The sequence below is a fragment of the Saccopteryx bilineata genome, chromosome 3, assembly GCF_036850765.1.
Source record: "Saccopteryx bilineata isolate mSacBil1 chromosome 3, mSacBil1_pri_phased_curated, whole genome shotgun sequence".
Lineage (NCBI taxonomy): Eukaryota > Metazoa > Chordata > Mammalia > Chiroptera > Emballonuridae > Saccopteryx > Saccopteryx bilineata.
The window spans coordinates 262,680,969-262,701,474 of NC_089492.1; the positions used below are offsets into that span (position 1 = coordinate 262,680,969).

A 20,506-nucleotide genomic window follows, 5' to 3' on the forward strand; every position below is an offset into this window, starting at 1 on the left:
GACATAATTTGACTCACCTAAAGTTCTAGGATGTTTGGCACTTAAATGAATTGTTTTTGAGGTTTGATCAGCAGAAAATCTTTAAGTAAAGCCAGATGATATAAGATACTGCATTAAGTAACATGGATGACTACTGACTGCCACTGGGGATTATAAATGCAATATGATTCTATAATTTAGTCAGAAGTTCCCATTCTCACATACACTCATCTTACTGCCTGTTAATAATCTTAATAACACAATTATTGACTATGTACTATTTGACAGGAACCATGATAAAGACATTAGAAATGCCTCACTTAAATTGAGGAAATGAGACTCTGAGAGGTTAAAGCAGGGGTCCTCAAACTTTTTACACAGGGGGCCAGTTCACTGTCCCTCAGACGGTTGGGGCCAGACTATAAAAAAACTATGAACAAATCCCTATGCACACTGCACATATCTTATTTTAAAGTAAAAAAACAAAATGGGAACAAATACAATATTTAAAATAAAGAACAAGTAAATTTAAATCAACAAACTGACCAGTATTTCAATGGGAACTAGGCTCCTCTCATTGACCACCAATGAAAGAGGTGTCCCTTCCGGAAGTGCAGCGGGGGCCGGATAAATGGCCGTAGGGGGCCACATGCGGCCCAAAGGCCGTAGTTTGGGGACCCCTGGGTTAAATAATTGGACCAAGGTTATATGAGATCTACTTGCTGAGAGCAGCATTCAAACCCAGGTTTATGTGACCCCAACCTCTTTGTCTAGAGCATTCAGCTATGTTGCTCACCTGGACCTGCTGCTTTTGTGCATTCAGCATGTTGGGGTCAATAGACAGGGGCCCCAGCACTCCCATCATTAGTTCCTTTTCCATCAACCAGGGCCGGAGCTGGGATTCTGCAGCCTGGAAGGAGGCCAGATGACTTGCAGATTCTTCCAGCTGCCTTTGCCGAGCCATTGTCACCTCCGTGGCCCTTTCCCATCGGGAGTCTGTAGAGAGGAAATTTGAAAGCATATTCTTTTACTCTCAATAGCCTCAGGCCTGGTCCCTAAATTATGTTCCTAATAAACTACAGGAAATGACCTCTGGGGCATTATTTAAATATTTTTTAAAATTAAAAATAACTTTTTTAAAAAAGATTTTATTTATTGATTTTACAGAGAGAGGAGAGAGAGGGGATGAGTGAGAAGCATCAACTCATAGTTGCTTCACTTTAGTTCATTGGTTGCTTGTTGCATGTGCTGTGACCGGGCAAGTCTAGGGTTTTGAAGTGGCGACCTCAGTGTTCCAGGTCGACTCTCCATCCACTGCGACACCACAGGTCAGGCACTTTCATTTAATTTTAACTAAAATAACACACAGTTCTGTCTCTTGATTGTAGTGACGGGTAAATGAAACTCGACATGTGATAAAACTGCACAGAACTACATACACACACGTATAAAATATCTTAATATAGATATTATTTTATAGTCTGTTTTTAAAACTTTCTATATTATAAACATCTGATGCCAATACGTTTTTTATACCAATAAATATTTATCTACATCATTTATCGTTCAATATTATGAACACAGCATAATTAACCCCTTCATTGACTACCAGATTATTTCTCATTCTTCATTCTTAGCATCAGTCCTCTTTAGTTCTTGATCACAGCAGATTGTCACTTTGACTTACCCAAGAAAGCCAAACTTCTGACACTTTGAGAGGAATCAAGTTCATTTCCTAACCTGATCTGGACCTCTTGTTTGCTTATAAAAATAAAATATAACTCTTGCTCTATACAATACAATGTGCTGAAATTCTAGATTTACTTTGAAGACAAGCAGTTTAGCCAGGGGGAACCTGTAATATCCCTGTGATAACTTACTGAGCTCTTCCTGCATTTTCTTCCAGTTTTCTGCTTCTTGTGAGTTGGGATATGTTATCAGTAATCCAGCCAGGGCTTCTTTTACTTTTTGGACTTTTGGAGAATTCTGTTCCAATTCAGCCAGGAAGGCCTAGGAGAAAGAACATCATGTGCACCATGAGATTTCTGCACAGGAAATAGAGATGTGAGGGTGGAGGAAAGGAATGGAGGCAGGGCAGCAATTACAGGCTCTACTGATTCTATCCATGTCTTGTTGAGTGATTTTAAGATACTTAACCTTTCTGCTTCAATTTTTACTTTAAAATGAAAAATCTAGATGGCAAAATCTGAATTCCTCTTATGTATAACACATTAGTAGATCCCAATAAGGAGGAATTCATAAACTAAAAAGTGTCCAAACTAAAAGTGACAAGATACAATCATGATGATGATAATGATGACGATGATGATGATGATGTTTATTTATTAGTTGGAGATGACATGCTATGCTCAACTGGAATATAGATAAATTTGGTAAAAAAAAATTTTTATAGGATTTTTCTATCTGGTTCTTTTTTCTCTGATATTTTTCTTAGTCCAACATGTCAATCCTAAGAACAAATTGCAATCACACCTACTCAGAGCCCTCCAAGAGTTGGAAAGGCATGAGAATGGCTTGGTTTGCAGCATTGTATATAAAATGAGATAGATACTGGCCATGGCCGGTGGCTCAGTGGATGGAGCATCAGCCTGGCGTAAGGACGGCCCAGGTTCATTTCCCAGTCAGAGCACGCAGGAGGAGCAACCACTTGTTTCTCCTTCGCTCCCTATCCTCCTTCTTTTCCTCTTTCCCTCCTATAGGCAGTGGCTCAATTGGTTCAAACGTGGCCCTGGGCACTGAGGATACCTCGGTTGGAGCAGATCAGCTTCAGGCACTAAAAATAGATCGGTACTAGAGCATGGGCCCCAATGGGGTTGGCTGGGTGGATCCCAGTCGGGGCGCATGCCTAAGTTTACCTCACTATCACCCTTCCTCTTATCTTTAAAAAAAAAAAAAAAAAGGAGATTCCATTCTCAACAAGCTCATGATTCTGAGGGCTCCTCTCTTTGCAAACATATCTGGCTTGGTTTCTGAATCTGACTTATAACAATTGCTAATTTCATAGGTAAGATAATTCTCTAAAAAAGAGTTTAGGTATATTAAGCATTTGAAAGTCAACCATGCTGCTCATCATGACTGGGGTGGTTGGCCATGCCTCATCTCAAGTCCCTGAGCTCAGGCAGGAACAGCAGTACAACAGCCCCTTCCCTTTAACGTCTGGGATGCAGCTAACGTAAACACAGTACCTTGTTAGATTCAGCTTGGGCTCTCACTGTTTCTGTCTTGGTTGGAGATGAAGAGGCATCCATGCCTTTTAGGATTTCCTCCTTAGATTCCAGCCACTGCAGCACTGAGCTTGCCTCCTTCTGAACTTCCTGCATTCTGCTGAGGACAGCCTGAAGGTTTTCCTGGTGTTCCCGCAGCACTCCCCCAAATTTCTCATATTTCAAGTTTACATCTGACATGTCGCACTGAATCTCCGTCAGATCTAATATGATTAGAAAGAGAAATCAGATTGGGAATAACTCTCTGAGTAAACCTACTGGTTCCTAACTACTAAATTATTCATCAGGATTAAGCATCTCTCCTATTCCTAGTGTACTACAAATTATCTTCCTGCTAAATCAAATAAAAGTTCCTGTTTACATACACAAAGCAAAAGAACTTTCAATCTGCTTTCTAATTTTGGCACTATATACTCAGATGTATAAATAAATTGCTAAATAAACATGGGAACAACAAGAGTGATGAGAGTTAAGGGTTTGGGGCATTCTTCTTCTTTCTGCTCTCTTTTCTCTAAACTATAGAGAAGTCACCTAATTGGGAGGTTGAGGGCTAGACTAGACTACCTATCCTATATAGCTTCTTTATAATTCAAAGATTCACATATATAGTATTATCTTCCAGGTCTTTCCTTATTGGTCTTATCTAATGGTCCAGTTTATTTCCTTAGTACTTTATTTCACTCGCTGCCAATCTGTATAGCCTTTAGCTAACAAAAAAGGAGGCATTACTTGTTTCTCCCCAGATTTTTACCCTCACACCCATCCTGGCAGCAGTTCTTCCACACATATGAAAACATACACAGATGCAAACATGAACACTGTCCTAAAACACCCAACACAGAGGCACTGTTGAAATGTCATTCTCACCTTTGCAGGTGTGGTATCCGTTTACACTGCCTACAGAGCTTCCTACAGAGGGCAGTATGGAACCTGAGCAGAAGGACAGAGACAAACAGGGCAAGACAAACGTGTTAGGAATACATAGAGGCACCGAATTTGGCCTTTGGCACTCACTTTAAGCTCAGGTTATTAGGAAGTTAACACAGCACAAGACAACATATTCATGGAAAGAGACAAATCATTTTAGCTGCCAGGCATCAAAGCTCTATAGCAGTAATAATTCCTCATCCTTTCTTGAGGAAATCCAAATTCCCTTCTTAAATCTCCACTGGAAGTCTTTGGACCCTGCCCTAATTTTGTGAAGCAAGTACTGGTAAAACAATTAAGTCTTTAGAATGGTACTTGATATACTTTGGAATGAAGATTTGTGTTAAAGCCAAAAAGGTTCAACTTTAATCAATGTTCTTCAACATAATAAAAATGAACAATAAGTATAATCAAGGACATAAAGAGCAGCATTATTTTAACAAATACATTAAAATGAACTCTTCTTATGTTGTTTCAAAATGAAGATTCCCTATCTTTTCTTTCATGATGTTCTGTTCCCCTTCCTCCACTGGAAAACAGAAATTCTAGGTGCCAATAAGTTTGGCTCATCAGCATTCCTATGAATTCTGCTTTAGGCCTTTGGTTCTGTTTCTGATTACCACAATTTCACCTATCCTCTCCCCGAATTTATTCCTTGTATTTCAGAGGAGGTTCCCAAGTCAAGTAAATACCAGATCATGTAATTATAAAGATTATACAGAAATCCGGAGAATACTCCTGACATAAGGTCACATTAAAAGGGCAGAAGAAGCCCTGGCCGGTTGGCTCAGCGGTAGAGCGTCGGCCTGGCGTGCGGGGGACCCGGGTTTGATTCCCGGCCAGGGCACATAGGAGAAGCGCCCATTTGCTTCTCCACCCCCGCCCCCCCCTCCTTCCTCTCTGTCTCTCTCTTCCCCTCCCACAGCCAAGGCTCCATTGGAGCAAAGATGGCCCGGGCGCTGGGGATGGCTCCTTGGCCTCTGCCCCAGGCGCTAGAGTGGCTCTGGTCTCAGCAGAGTGATGCCCCGGAGGGGCAGAGCATCGCCCCCTGGTGGGCAGAGCATCGCCCCCTGGTGGGCAGAGCGTCGTGCCGGATCCATGCCGGGTGGATCCCCGTCGGGCGTATGCGGGAGTCTGTCTGACTGTCTCTCCCCGTTTCCAGCTTCAGGAAAAAAAAAAAAAAAAAGGGGGCAGAAGAAGCCTGACCTGTGGTGGCGTAGTGGATAAAGTGTTGACCTGGAAATGCTGAGGTCGCCGGTTTGAAACCCTGGGCTTGCCTGGTCAAGGCACATATGGGAGTTGATGCTTCCAGCTCCTCCCCCCCTTCTCTCTCTCTCTCTGTCTTTCCCTTTCCTCTCTAAAATGAAAAAAAAAAAAAAAAAGGGCAGAAGAAGGCCCTGGCCATTTGGCTCAGTGGTAGAGCTTCAGCCCGGCTTTTGGAAGTCCTGGGTTCAATTCTCAGTCAGGGCATACAGGAGAAGCACCCATCTGCTTCTCTACCATTCCCCCTCTCCTTTTTCTATATCTCTCTCTTCCCCTCCCACAGCCAAAGCTCCATTGGAGCAAAGTTGACCTGGGTGCTGGGGATGGCTCCATGGCCTCCCCCTCAGGTGCTAGAATGGCTCCAGTTGCAACGAAGCGACACCCCAGATGGGCAGAGCATCGCCCCCAGGTGGGCATACTGGGTGGATCCCAGTCAGGTACATGCAGGAGTCTGTCTCTCTGCCTCCCCGCTTCTCACTTCAGAAAAATACAAAAAAAAGGGAGGGGGGAACTCTGCTGTGCACTGATTCACAGCACAGGCCTAACTACACTGTACAAGTCAGCAACATTTTACACATACATATACTGTATATGTGTAAATATATATATATATATATATATATATATATATATATATATATATTTCTAAAGAGTTCCTTCATTTAAATTTTTATTTTTTTGAGAGTGAGAGAAAGACAGGAAGAGAGAAAGAGAGGGTGAGAAGCATCAATGTATAGTTGCTTTCACTTTAGTTGTACACTGACTGCTTCTCGTACATGCCTTAACCAGGGCCAAACCAGCATCCCCTTGTTCAAGCCCTGGTTGGGTAGCTCAGTTGGTTGGAGTGTCTTCCCGATACATCAAGGTTGTAGCAGGTTTGATTCCAGGTCAAAGCATATACAAGAATCAACCAATGAATGTATATATAAGTGGAATAACAAATTGAGGTTTCTCTTTCTCTCATTTCCTTTCTTTCTAAAATCAATAAAAAACCAGAAAAAGAATTTCTTACAATATCACTTTCAAGCTTCTAGTTCAGTTTAATCGAAGAGTAATCTGAGATTATGAAGTGAACTTTTAAAAACATTTGTCATCATTTACAACTGCTTATCTATGTAAACCATATTTTCTAGATACAGTATAACCAAACAAAATTTAGAAATAAATCGATACAATAAACCCATCATCTAATAATCCTGTTTCAAATTTTTAAATTCACAATAATAGTCTCAATATTCTCAATGGATTTTGTAATAGATGAATATAGTAAATTAAGGGATATCATTTTGTTTTATGTAGTAGAGTCTTATATGAGATTTAAATTAAAAAAAGATTCTAGTGCTTTAAAAAATTTGAAAAACCACTTATGGTAGACAGAACTTAGAAGTCTATAGCCAACCAGCCAAATCTGACCTTCCGCCTATTTCTGTACATAAAGATTTATCAGAGCACAGTCACACCCATACAATTATATACCGTCTATGATTGCTTTTGTGTTACAATGCAAAGATGTCAAAAAGATGATAGGACCCACAAGCCTAAAATATTTACTATTTGGCCCTTTATAGAAAAAGCTTGCCAATTCTTGATAATCACACACTAACAAGTCACTAAACTTAGAGGTTTATGTGTTAGAATATATTTTTAAAAATCACCAATTCTTTGTAATGTCAATATTTTTAATAATTCAATATTAAACTCAATTCAATTTCAACTTCTAAGTAGTGCCAAGAGGTCTTTAAACTTTAGGATACAACAGAAAAGTAGGCACTCTCAGGAGGGGGAAAAAGTAAACTTTTTCCATACTATTTAAGTGGCTATAGGGGTACATTAACATAGACTGGTAATAAAACCTATGAGATACCAATTAACAACAAGCAAGTCACTGAGCCCATAATGGATTTATTTAAAAGATTTAATTTTCAGCCAGATATTATTCATATATCTGGGCACATTCTTTGTACTCACTTCCAAGAAATGTGCCCGTCCCCAGTGTACCAATACTGACTCCTACCAATGCCTGGCCTCTAACAAGATACCACGCTTATACCTCCAGGGCTGACCCCAATTTAAAGAAGTGCACAGCCATTCCATTCCCCCATATTAAAGAGAAAATCTTCAAGTTAGAAAATCCCATTTTAATCCTGCTATGTCTGCTTGACAGATCTAAGTGGGCCAACTAGTCCCTTTAGTTTTTCCCATCATGGGAAGGAACTCTGCAGAACGGAGCAATGTTATACAGCAAATGGAAAGCAAACCAGGATGAAGGGAGAAGACCACTTCAATGGACTGCCCCCCTTTGTTCTCCTACCCAACCTTGTTTCTGACTTTTACTAAAGAAGAGGCCAAAGCAAAGAATGAGGTTTGTTTACTACATTTTTAAGCACCTGAACTCACCTGTTTTGGCTTGGGAATCAGGGGCTGTGATCTCCATGATGAGATTTTCTAAAGAAGTGCCTTTGCAATTGATTTCTTCTACCAAAGTTCCCTTACTTGCCCAGTCATCTAGAAGACCCTGTTTAAAAAACAAAACAGTTAAATATAACATCTGGGAGCTTCCTTCTCATAAGTAGGGATACCCATTCTTCTACATATAATCCTTAAAGATTTTATAAGAATTAAGAGGCCATTCTCTTATAGTCAGCCATTTCAAGACCTTGGTTTAGCCAGCCAAGGTCTGGAAGAATAATATCCTGGAATATTCAGGACCTTCCATAAATTTATTCACTCATCAAATATTTATTGAGTATTTACTATAGGCCAGGTATCACGCTAATACGGCAGATACAAAATAAGATAATGGCATAGTTCTCAAAACCAAGAGCTCAGATTATCGATTGCATTATAACGTGATAAACGCTATTACAGTAATATGTACAGTCAGTAAACTCTAAAAGCAATAGAGGAGACAGACTAACTCTGGCCAGAGAGAGGAAAGCTTTGAGTTAAGAGTTTGTCAGGTGGACAAAGGGAATAGCATGCATGTAAAAAATAAAAAGGAACAATCATGGGAGAGTAAAATCAGGAGCTAGATAGTTAGATGTAGAGAAATGCACAGAATCATAGCCTATATTTTGTATTTTCAAGGGATCTTTACACTGGGTTTAAAGTCAGAGCTCTTGCTTCAAAGGAAGCCATTAGAAACAATGGCATCTGCTCCATAACAAAAAGTACCAGGTCACACTATCTCTAAGATGTGGGTTGCCTGCCACAGCAGCAAGATCTTACTCCTTCAAAACTGGGACACCATCCCAGCCTCCAAGCCCTTCCTCCACACTAAATTTCTTTGACATTCCACTTAGTTTGTTTTGGACTTGAAGCTGCAGAGCAGCAGCAGAGAAAGACAGCCATGAACATCTAGTGAGCTCATGCTGCCTAGCTACAGACTGAACCTTATCAAGTCACAGCCTGTCAATTCTTTTATTAACTACTCTTGACTCCAAAGGGCCACAGTTACCAAACTGTGGGACAATGCACTGACACGGGATAGTTTAAAATTTTGAGGGAAATACAGTGACATCTGTTGGACACCATGTGAACAACTACTATTAAGTTGTTTGGACGTGACTGACCCTCTAGCAAATGAGGTTTTTTATTTTTGTTTTGGCCTGTGTTGCCATGAAAAATTCCTTGAAACACCAAGAGTATTGTGAACCAAGAAACTGGGGAATTCCTGACAGCAAATGCTCCTGGAACTCTATGAAAGTAATCGCTTTTTTCTGTTCAAGACAAATCCTGCTTTATGAAGACAATGAGGACAAACGCACGAGTTAGCTGGAGGCCAGTTTCAACAAAAAGAAGTGTTAGAGGTACAAGCAGAGGCTGGATGACTACAAATCAAAAATGGTTCAGAGAAATTCTGCAGGGGATGGGAAAATGCATGTCCTACCCTTGAATCTACCTTCCATCCATGTGATTATAACTTTTTCTTTATTAATTATAGTACGGTTCTTATCTCCTCAATTTCCTAATCACTTTCTCACATATAAATGTCTAATTCTCAAATATACAATGAGAATTTAAGCTTCTCAAGGACTGGACTTTCATAAATGTCTTTTTTATGACCCACCATAGCATGAGAGGCATGCAAAAAACAGTTGAAACTTCATAGGTATTATTCCAATATTATTTTTTTGTTTTCAGGTTTTGTTTTGTTTTTTCAATTTTTCCATTGATTTGAGAAAGACACACATGCACACAGAGAGAAGCATTAACTTGTTTCATTTAGTTGTGCACTCACTGGCTGCTTCTCATATGTGCCCTGACCAGGGACCAGAGATTGAACCCGTGACCTCAGTGCACTGTGATTACACTCTGTTTACTGATCCACCCGGCCAGGGCCTGGGTTGCTTTTTGTTTGTTTGCTTTCAATTTTATTTATTGATTTTAGAGAAAAGAGGGGAAAAAAAAGGCAGGGCGAAGGAGGAATGGGAAGCACCAACTCACAGTAGTTTCTTATATGTGCCTTGTCCAGGCAAGCCAGGGATCTCAAACAGTAACCTCAGCATTCCAGGTCAACACCTTATCCACTGCACCACCACATGGCAGGCACAAGGCCTGGTTTTTGATTATTTTATTTTTTTTCTTTGATCTTTAAATTCATTTTAGAGAAAGGAAAGAGAGAAAGGGGGAGGAGCTGGAAGCATCAACTTCCATATGTGCCTTGACCAGGCCTCAGTGTTCCAGGCTGATGCTTTATCCGCTACACCACCCAGGTCAGGCAGGGCTTGGTTTTTAAGTAGGAGATTTTTGGTGCTCAGTGCTCGGATAGGGGGAAGGGATAGGTGGAAATTTCTATTCTGATACAAATGGATAATTTGATATCTCACACCACTTTCCCACAGCTGGACATGAATCCATATATATTTCTAAACTGCTGTCTAGCCCAAGTCCTGGAGATCTTTTTGTTCACGTACCTTCAGGTGTTCAATCTGCTTTTCAAGCTCTTTAGTACTCATGAAAGTCTCTGTAGGTGGAATACTCCCTTCTGTTTCCTTCAGCCATTTCTGGAAGGTTCTAACTAGCTTCCGGAATTCATCCAATTGCTCCTGGCAAGATGATGCATCTTCTCCTCTGTTAACGAAGAAGTTTTGTTACTTGCCAGACTAAGCTGTGTAAAGAAGTCAATGCAAACTAAAACTAAGTTCATTCTGGGACAACGGCATCAGTTTCCTAACAGGGCTGATCCTTCCCATCATCTTTGCCACAGCAGCTTTGGCTGAACAACCACATATAATGTAGGAGAGCATCAGAGTGAGGAATCTGTTGCCCTTGTTTGGACATTTCTGGGGAAAGGAGTCTTCAATCTTACTCAAGCTAAAGTGAAAGTGAGAAAAACTAAAGGGAGCCTGCTATTTAGGTATTCAGATACAATGGAAAGAATGCAGCCTTTGAATCTTAAGTCCAGCTCTGCTACTTTTTAGGTAGTTGACTCTTTCAACTTGTTGACTAATTCAAATGCTAATTCCTTTAGCAAGGAAGATGTTAGAACAGAGGCTCTGAGAAGTTAGAGTAAGTATACTCACAAATAAAAAAAAAAAAATCAAGAAGAAAAGAGAAATCAATTTGGAATTCAGTTTTGGAAATGGCCAACCACATCTATCAGACTTCAAGCCAGAGCTAAAAGGCCTTAGCACAGGGGAAGAAAAATAAAGCCTTCTTGGCATTTGTCCCCATCCTCTCCCCTCCCCTAAATTACCTACCTGCATTTGGTTTGAGCAACTACTTTCCTCTAGTCACTAAGGCCATCATGTGCTAAAGCAAGATTATATATATCAGTGGTAGTCAACCTGGTCCCTACCACCCACTAGTGGGCGTTCCAGCTTTCATGGTGGGCAGTAGCAGAGCAACCAAAGTATAAATAAAAAGATAGATTTAACTATAGTAAGTTGTTTTATAAAGATTTATTCTGCCAAACTTAGTGAAAATCCGACATAAAGTACTTGGTAAGTAATTATTATTATATGCTTTCACTTGCTGTAACTCTGCTTTATAAATTTTATAAAGTAAAGTTACTTCCCTACTTTATAAATCACTATTACTGTGGAACCGGTGGGCGGTTAGAAAATTTTACTACTAACAGAGATACAAAAGTGGGTGGTAGATATAAAAAGGTTGACTACCCCTGATATATCTGGCCAAACCAAGAGAAGAAATCTTAACAAGCTCTTGGCTCACATGAGGCTTTCTAATGAAAAATCATGGTTTTACAGCAGTGAGCTGATAACCTGAAACTGGCCACTTTTGTCACACATCCCCACGTATGCCTTAAAAAAAGAGAGAACCCACATACTTCTCCAAAACAGCAACTTAAATGTGGTCAAAACAAGCAGGGTTATTGCCAATATAACCCTCAATTATATCTGGGAAGTCTCCAACTTTTCTCTTTATTTCAAATCCTGCCATAATCCTATTTGCTGCCCCAAATTTGATCTATTTGGTCCAGGTGACCTAAGCTTTTTATGGTACAGAGAGGTAACTGAGCCCCATTACTGAAAAAACAAAACAAAACCCAACTCACTATTTAGTAATAGAAAAACCACTAAGCATCAAGTAGATTGAATAGCTTTGGTTGTAAGAGGCACTCTCCAAATCTCCTATGACTCCATAGTAGAGTTCTTGGTGTCATATTTTCTAGTGATTAATGGGGAGATAATCATTTCACTCAACAGCAAGAAAAAATTAGCTCCCCGACACTGACCCAAATATATGAGAACTCACCTTTCTTTAACTATCTTCTGTAGCTCTGTGAAGTCCTTTTTGAGGTTCTGTATCCTGTCCTGGTGCTGAGAAAGGTCCAGTGCAAAGCCACAGGAGCTCAGTTCCGAGACCAGATGCTCGAGAGTATCAAGGTTCTCCTGTTGGCCTTCCATTTCCAAATTGAGCTCCTGTCAAGCAAACAGGAAATATATTAACTTCTCTGAAATATATTAGTCAACTGCCTAAAAAGTAGCAGAGCTGGACTTAAGATCCAAAGCCTGCATTCTTTCCACTGTATCCAAGTACCTAAAATATATTAACGGAAATATATTAACCCTTATAAATAAGTACACACTAAAAGATGAAAGAAGCTAGGCAGCATAACAGAATGAAAACAATGGAGGTTTTTGGAGTCAAAAGACCTGAAATTCAATCACAGTTTTGCCTCTTACTGGTAAGCTTGTGATCTTAAGCCATTACACCTCTCCAAGCTTCTACAGTCTATCTCTTCTTCTGTAAACCAGGCAAACACTCTCCCCATTATTATTTAACATTGTATTGAAGATGTTAGGCAAGAGGAAACAATTTGTGGCAGAAAAACTGAAAAAGAGATAAAACTACATTTTCACATTACATGAAAGTGTACTTGCAAAACCCAAGAGAATCAAAAATACAAATAAATCAAACAATGAAGTAATTCAATAAGGTATCAGAACATAAAACCAACATATAAAAATCAAGTTTGAAAACTTCATACAATAGCCACACAAATGGTACAAGTTCAGGAATCAGCTAACAAGAAACATAAAATCTTTATGAGTAAAACCGTCTGCAACATACAAAAGCAGACCTGAATAAACGGAAAGGTGTCCATAAAAATGTGTATTTACATATACATGTATGTATGTATAGGTAAATTTAATATGACCCAAACAAAAATATCAATTTTTTCTATAGAATAAAGTTGATTCTAAAGTTCATATGGAAAAATAAATGTACAATTATAGCTATGAAAAATCCTGAAGGAAAAAAACAAGAATGAGAGCATACCAGATATTAAAACATATCTTAATTCTGGTAATTAATAATAGTGTACTATAGTAAATGAATAGACAGGCTAATGAAACAGAATGGGCAGCCATTCCAGAGCACAGGTTGGCTGGCTATATATTATGACCCAGCAATTCCACTGCTGGATATATGTATCTATGTTTGGTAGATAATACTCTTCACCAAATATTCCTACTTCTATGCCTTCTAGTTACATGGTAGGATTACATATCACTCAGTCAGGTGCGGGCAAGTAAAGCTCGCTTTGATTAACAAAATGTATGATATTCTCTCTTCCTAGCAAAGCAATAATCATGAAAACTTATGTCAGGATGAAGTTTTCATCAACTTGCTTCCCTGAGTGACTATGATGAGCTAAGTATCCTTCTGATCGGGCTGAACATGTATTATAAGTGAAAAATTAGGCAATGTTTTTATTTATTTTTTACAGAGACAGAGAGTGAGTCAGAGAGAGGGATAGACAGGGACAGACAGACAGGAACGGAGATAGATGAGAAGCATCAATCATCAGTGTTTTGTTGCGACACCTTAGTTGTTCATTGATTGCTTTCTCATATGTGCCTTGACTGTGGGCCTTCAGCAGACCAAGTAACCCCTTGCTCGAGCCAGCGACCTTGGGTCCAAGCTGGTGGGCTTTGCTCAAACCAGATGAGCCCGCGCTCAAGCTGGTGACCTCGGGATCTTGAACCCGGGTCCTCTGCATCCCAGTCCGACAATCTATCCACTGCGCCACCGCCTGGTCAGGCTAGGCAATGTTTTTAAAAAATGGACAAACAATATCAGTTTGCAGGATGGTTGTGATAATTCTTTTAAGATAACTTTAAGGTAAAGTTTCCAGTACACTGACTGACAACATATGCGCTCAATAAATGTTGGTCCCCTCCTCGCCCTTGTTTTCCCTTTGTCTTGTCATTTGGCAGGTACGTCCTCACCTGGATCTGCTGGAAGAAATGTGCGATATCTTGATCTGGCTGATTTCCAGAGGCCAGCATACGACTTTTGTTTTCCATGAATTGCTGCAGCTTATCAGAGAGATGTTCAAACATCTCTGCTTGGGGCAGGAGCTTCTTTAGAGAGCTCTCCTTCTCTTGCTGCTGTAGACAGAGCTGTTCAAAGCACTGGCTCACCTCTGCCAGCTTGCCCTGCAGTACTGCGGCCGTGGCGCTGTCTGCGGTCTCCATGAACTGGGTCACCATCTCACGGGTGGCCTCCAAGCTGCTCTTCTGTCGAGCAATGTCCTGCTTCAATTTCTGTCATCAAAAAACATGGCTGTCAAGCTCCTGGCTCACTTATTCTAGGAGACCTGAGCCACAGACTAATAAACTTGTAATAACTACACGCTCACCCCCTCAAGGAGGTTTAGAGTTGCAACTAAGCCTTCAGAGTACCCTATGTCTCATTCCCCCTAGTTCTAGAACCCCTTCCACCAAGTGACTTTGCTATCACCACTGTTCTTCAAGTTTAACAATGGTTTGGAAATTGGGTAGAAATATATTCATATGGACTAGTCACTCTAAGTCTCATCATCAGAAGATTCATGGCCCTGGCCGGTTGGCTCAGCGGTAGAGCGTCGGTCTAGCGTGTGGAGGACCCGGGTTCGATTCCCGGCCAGGGCACACAGGAGAAGCGCCCATTTGCTTCTCCACCCCTCCGCCGCGCTTTCCTCTCTGTCTCTCTCTTCCCCTCCCGCAGCCAAGGCTCCATTGGAGCAAAGATGGCCCGGGTGCTGGGGATGGCTCTGTGGCCTCTACCTCAGGCGCTAGAGTGGCTCTGGTCGCAACATGGCGACGCCCAGGATGGGCAGAGCATCGCCCCCTGCTGGGCAGAGCATCGCCCCTGGTGGGCGTGCCGGGTGGATCCCGGTCGGGCGCATGCGGGAGTCTGTCTGACTGTCTCTCCCCGTTTCCAGCTTCAGAAAAATGAAAAAAAAAAAAAAAAAGAAGATTCATAAAAATGAATTCTTTTCCTGATACTTTTTCAAAGTGATACAATTATGGAATATGGCAAATATATCCTATATGAAACTCTGGTGGTAGAGGTCTCACCATGTTAGTGGCCAGGGCTTCTTGGATGACTCCTAGTGAGAGGGATGCCACCTGTTTCTCTTCCAGGTTTTTTTCCACTTCCTGGATGGACTGCAGCAAGCTGTCCAGGCTCTCCTGCACACTCTGAGACTGGGCAATCGCCTTCTGCAGCAGAGCAGAGCGTTCGGCCAGGCCACAGGACAGGCTTTGGAAATGGCCAAGTATGGAATCTGAAAAGTCAAGGCCAGGAAAAGAGAGAGTGGAGACTATGTTTGTGTTATGCTTTTTAAAAAGAATGTATTTAAATGGCATGTTAATTATAATAATAATAGACATCAAGACAAATAGAAGGAATAAGCTTAAAGGGCATTAGTAGTTGAGCCAAATTCCATAGCATTATGTATTTGGCACCTACTAAATGCCAGAAATTGTGCTAGAAGCTGAGGACTAAAGACAATCACAGTCAAATCCTGCTTTTTATAAATGTAAAAGACAACATAGGCACAGGAAGGCACATCACAACTAACCGTGAAAACAAAAGCACAAGTGCCTCATATTGGTATTAAGAGTACTAGAGAAGCCTGAAAGAAGAACAAGTATTTCTCTTTTTATTTCTTTTGGGAGGTGGTAGCAGAAGTCAGGAGTTTACAAAGCAAGCAACCTCGAGGCTACGTCCTGAAGCACGAGCAAGATTTCATTATGTATGGCAAACACTCAATTAATGTTATCAGCTAAGCAACAGGAAAAACTTCAGGGGTAAAGCAATTAAGAAATGCATAATTTACTTGGGAAAGGAAAATGTAGGGTGTGGCTAGGAGGCAGAATGCCTAGGGAAAAGAGGTTGAAGCCAGATTGCAAAGGCCCTTCAATGACAGAATAAAGTTCATGAGAGGGTAACCTATTCATGTTTATATCCTCAGCACCCAGCTAGGATCAGATACTTACAGAACACAATGGGCTCTATTACAGGACAGAGGTACATACTAGGAATTAAGACCGCATTATTCCTGTTGCCACTTCATACCTGTAGTTTCTTGAACACGCTTGCGGTCTGGGGCTGGCTCCCCTTCAATTTCCATGAGGTCACAAGCTACTTTTTGGAGCTTTTCTACAGGTACTTGGTGCTCAGCCAATTCCTCCTGCAACTGCTGCTTGTCCATGAAAAAGGACAAAAGAAAAACATGTGAGTCAGTAATCAAAGCTGGTTCTAGGAATCCAGAACTACTAAACTGCTTTACAGAGTAATTCTCAGCTTATCGACAGCCATAGATACTAGAATAAATTGTTTAGGAATGAGATCTTGTCCCAGGCATCCCAACCCAACAGCAGCTTTTAACCTAAATACCAGTATTTGTTTTACTTTTGGATACTGTAAGCCATACAAAACCACAGCCTGTGTCCCAGCTTACCTTTGTTGTTGCAAGCTGCTGCTGCAGGACCCCAGGGTCAGAGGCAACAGAATCTGAGAGGAGCTTCTCCACATTGGCCTGGCAAGCCTGCATCCAGGCCTGCAGGCTGTCAGCACTGCTCTGGAACTGCCGGTAATGGCCTAGCAGCATGTTCAGGTGAGTACCCAATCGTGTACACTGCCAGACAGGAGGGAAAGCAAGCTTAAGCAAGGCCCAGCAAAAGGCAGCAGCTGCCTAGGCAGAGTCCAAAGAGAGGCCTGGCTTTGTTACAGGGAATTCACTGTAACTACAGTTAGAAATAGTACCGAGGCCTCCCAGGGATAGAGGGGTAGCAACTACCTTTTATGAGTGGGTTCCTTGCTGCTTGATTCTACTATTCACCTCAACTTTATTACATACAAGAGAAGATTTAGTGAGTTGGATGACAAGCCACCAAAGTATTATACATCAGGTTGCAGGCAGAAATGGCATCAAGAGGTATATAAGTGTTCCTTTTCGAGGGTTAAAAGGAATTGATACAAAGCACAATAAAGGTGAGAAGAACTGGCTAGACTCTATACCTGAGGAGCTAAACAGAGTTCTTCGATAGGAATGAAAATAAGGATTAACCCTAGATGCTCTGTCCAGGAACACAGACTGCGTACTTGGTGTAAGCTTCCCCTGTGCTATGTCTCTCGGGAGGCTGTGTTTGCTGGTCAAGATACAAGAGGTGAGCACCTCCACCTTATCACCAGAGTGAGACATACCCAATATGGCTAGGATCAGGCATCAGCTCATAGGCCTCCACATTTTACATTTTTGCACAGCTCAAAAAGACATTCTGCCTGCAGTCTATATACAGATTAGCTCACTCACTGTGTTGTGAGGTTTCTAAGCCTCAGAAACCACCCACAGTAGTGTGAGGGCTGCCATGATCGTTGACCCAGAGGCTGCCAGAGCCTCTTCCATACCTTTGAATGGAGAGCAGTGTATCTCTCTGTTGCATCCTTCAGCTTGTCCTTCACTAAGGTTCCAGTTGCTGATGGTTCTCTGCCTTCCTCAAAGCTGTTTTCAGTGTCCAACACTTTCTGTCCTGAGATAGTCACAAATCTCAAGTCTCCTTTGTGGGAAATTACGTCCTCTGAGAAGCTGCCCTGCCGCTTGAGGAGGGAGGGAAGGGCCTCAGGGCTGCTGCCTCCCTGGTGCATGCTCTCCAGCTCCTTCTCAGACCGTTCCAGCCAGTTTTCAAACTCCTGATGGTCCTGCAGAAACTTCTGCAGCTCATCCCGTAGCATCTGCACCTGCTTCAGCTCTGCCTCAGACTGGGCCAGGGAAGTAGCGTAGCGTTCCTTTACCTCTCCTAGCTTTTCCTGCAGTGTCTGTCGCTCCTCAGGTGTGAGATTGTGGCCATGCTGCTCCAGAAAGGCCTGAGCTGATTGGGTGGCCAGGATGAAATTTTGCTGCTGAGACAGCAATTCTTGGTGACGGGCCTGGCAAAAAATCCCCCAAACAAAAGATAATCAGTACAGACACCACAATAATTTGATTATAACTATAACTAGAGGTGAAAGAGAAATTCATAGGCCACATTTATAGATGCTCAGAAATCACTAATCTCTCTTTCTCTCTCTCTAAGCATGACGCCATATGCCAATTCCAGCTGAACTAACACATATAGAAACATACTTCTTAAACATATTTTATATGTATTATCTCATCTGACTTGTGGCACAATCTGCAATGTGGGAAGACAATATAATATCAATATTAAAGATAGGGTTAGGAGAGAGACAAGATGGTGCTGGAGTAGGCGGACGTACCAACATCTACCTCCCAGAACCAAAATGGATTACAAACTAATTTTATGAACTATCATCTGGAAAAACCAACTTTGGACTAAACTAAGAGGACTCTTCAACCAAGGAACACTGAAGAAGCCACACCAAGACTGGTAGGAAAAGCGGAAACGTGGAGAGGGCTGCCCAGCTCCCCGGAGCGAACGGCAGCCGGGAGAGACACGCGTGGCGGGAACTTAGTATATCCCAAGGTTCTCTTTACCAAGCCACAGTCGCAGAACTCCAGGGAAAAGCAACCTGGTCTCATCTCTCCAGGCAGAGGAGAACAGAAGCTCCATATCCACGCATGCTGCAAATGGCTTTTCCAGTCTACCTGAATCATCACCAGCTAGAAGCAGCAGTCATTGGGACTTGGACATGAGCTGCAAAGTATAGAATGGTGACAATAATTCCAGTGCCATGAGGACTTTTCCTAGATGTGGACTTTTCCTGGACTCCTGCTCCCTGTGATAGCTCCTAACAGACTGAACTGTGGTTGGGTTGCATTTTTCAGGAATTTGGCATGGTGATGGGGCCAACTTGGACTTGAACATGTTAAGGACACTACTCTTTTATGGATTCTTGCTGTATTGGCCAAGAGTTTGCCTAAAGGCTTTTAATCACTGTAAAAAAATAGAAGACTGGATAAAGAAGACGGGGCATATATACACCATGGTATACTATTCAGCTAGAAGAAATGATGACATCGGATCACTTACAGCAGAATGGTGGAATCTTGATAACATTATGCAGAGTGAAATAAGCGAATCAGAAAAAAACAAGAACTGCAGGATTCCATACATTGGTGGGACATAAAAACGAGACTAAGAGACATGGACAAGAGTGGGGTGGTTATGGGGGGTGGGGGAGGGAAGGAGGGAGAGAGGTAGGGGTAGGGGTAGGGGTACAAAGAAAGCTGGATAGAAGGTGACGGAGGACGATCTCTCTTTGGGTGATGGGTATGCAACAGAACTAAATGACAAGATAACCTGGAAATGTTTTCTTTGAATATATGTACCCTGATTTATTGATATCACCCCATTAAAATAAAAATTTATTTATTAAAAAAAAAAGATAGGGTTAAGTGAATACCAAAAAGATACACTACTGACAGAGGTCATGCAAATAGTTAAGGGATGAACTCCTGACCTCTTTTCACTAAACTACCTTAGTCAAGAGAAGGTACAAATTGCCAATTAATAGTTACCTACATTGATGGAAGGAGAGAATAAGCTGGGTGAGCCACACATGGGACAATATAAAAACTACAAATTCTTAGCTGGGAAATGTCAATCAATTACCTGTGAAGACAATTACGTATGGCCCTAACAGGAAAGATCTAGGAAAATTAATTTGTTAAGTAAAAAATTTATATATTAGAGTAAATAGTGTTTCTGGACAGAACAGGTAATTTGTATGTGCTATCTCCATGTGTTTCTATGTGGACCTTCTTTCTATTCCAACAGAATACAAGTGAAAGAAGGACAGTAGATGTTGGGTTTTTTTTGTTTTTTTTTTACAGAGACAGCAAGAGAGTCAGAGAGAGGGACAGACAGACAGGAACAGAGAGAAATGAGAAGCATCAATTATCAGTTTTTCATTGTGGCACTTTTAGTTATTCACTGATTGCTTTCTCATATGTGCCTTGACTGTGGGGTTCAGCAGACTGAGTAACCCCTTGCTCAAGCCAGCAACCTTGGGTCCAAGCTGCTGAGCTATGCTCAAGCCAGATGAGCCCTGCTCAAGTTGACGACCTCGGGGTCTCGAACCTGGGTCCTCCGCATCCCAGTCTGACGCTCTATCCACTGCGCCACCGCCTGGTCAGGCAAGTAGTGGTTGTTTTAACAATGTTCTTTCCGAGTCTAACAAAAGTCAATGGGAGCTCAGTCAGTGTGCCTAAATATCTATACTGTTTACACAACTACTGAGAGAAGGACTATTGCCTATTTTTCTTCAGGATATTATCCAATTTTATTTTTTTATTTTTAAAAGATTTTTTTAAAAAATTTATTTATTTTTACAGAGAGAGGAGTGAGAAAGTGAGAGAGAGAGAGAGAGAGAGAGAGAGAAGGGGG

The 20,506-nt window shown here is 41.4% G+C and overlaps 1 protein-coding gene across 11 annotated transcripts in view; it reads right to left on the reverse strand.

Moving 5' to 3' along the window:
• MACF1 (microtubule actin crosslinking factor 1) overlaps window positions 1-20,506 on the reverse strand; it is a 370,346-nt gene that overhangs the window by 96,187 nt on the left and 253,653 nt on the right. For 10 of the 11 annotated variants that reach the window (XM_066269581.1, XM_066269580.1, XM_066269583.1 and 7 more), the window contains 12 exons: window positions 17,568-18,086; window positions 16,618-16,794; window positions 16,233-16,356; window positions 15,230-15,438; window positions 14,117-14,434; window positions 12,135-12,301; window positions 10,331-10,487; window positions 7,812-7,929; window positions 4,092-4,154; window positions 3,186-3,427; window positions 1,860-1,989; window positions 776-975 (listed from right to left, as the gene is read on the reverse strand). In XM_066269581.1, the coding sequence (XP_066125678.1) occupies window positions 776-975; window positions 1,860-1,989; window positions 3,186-3,427; window positions 4,092-4,154; window positions 7,812-7,929; window positions 10,331-10,487; window positions 12,135-12,301; window positions 14,117-14,434; window positions 15,230-15,438; window positions 16,233-16,356; window positions 16,618-16,794; window positions 17,568-18,086 (2,424 nt within the window). The remainder of the gene's footprint in view (window positions 1-775; window positions 976-1,859; window positions 1,990-3,185; window positions 3,428-4,091; window positions 4,155-7,811; window positions 7,930-10,330; window positions 10,488-12,134; window positions 12,302-14,116; window positions 14,435-15,229; window positions 15,439-16,232; window positions 16,357-16,617; window positions 16,795-17,567; window positions 18,087-20,506) is intronic. The other variant, XM_066269582.1, reaches the window with a different exon arrangement.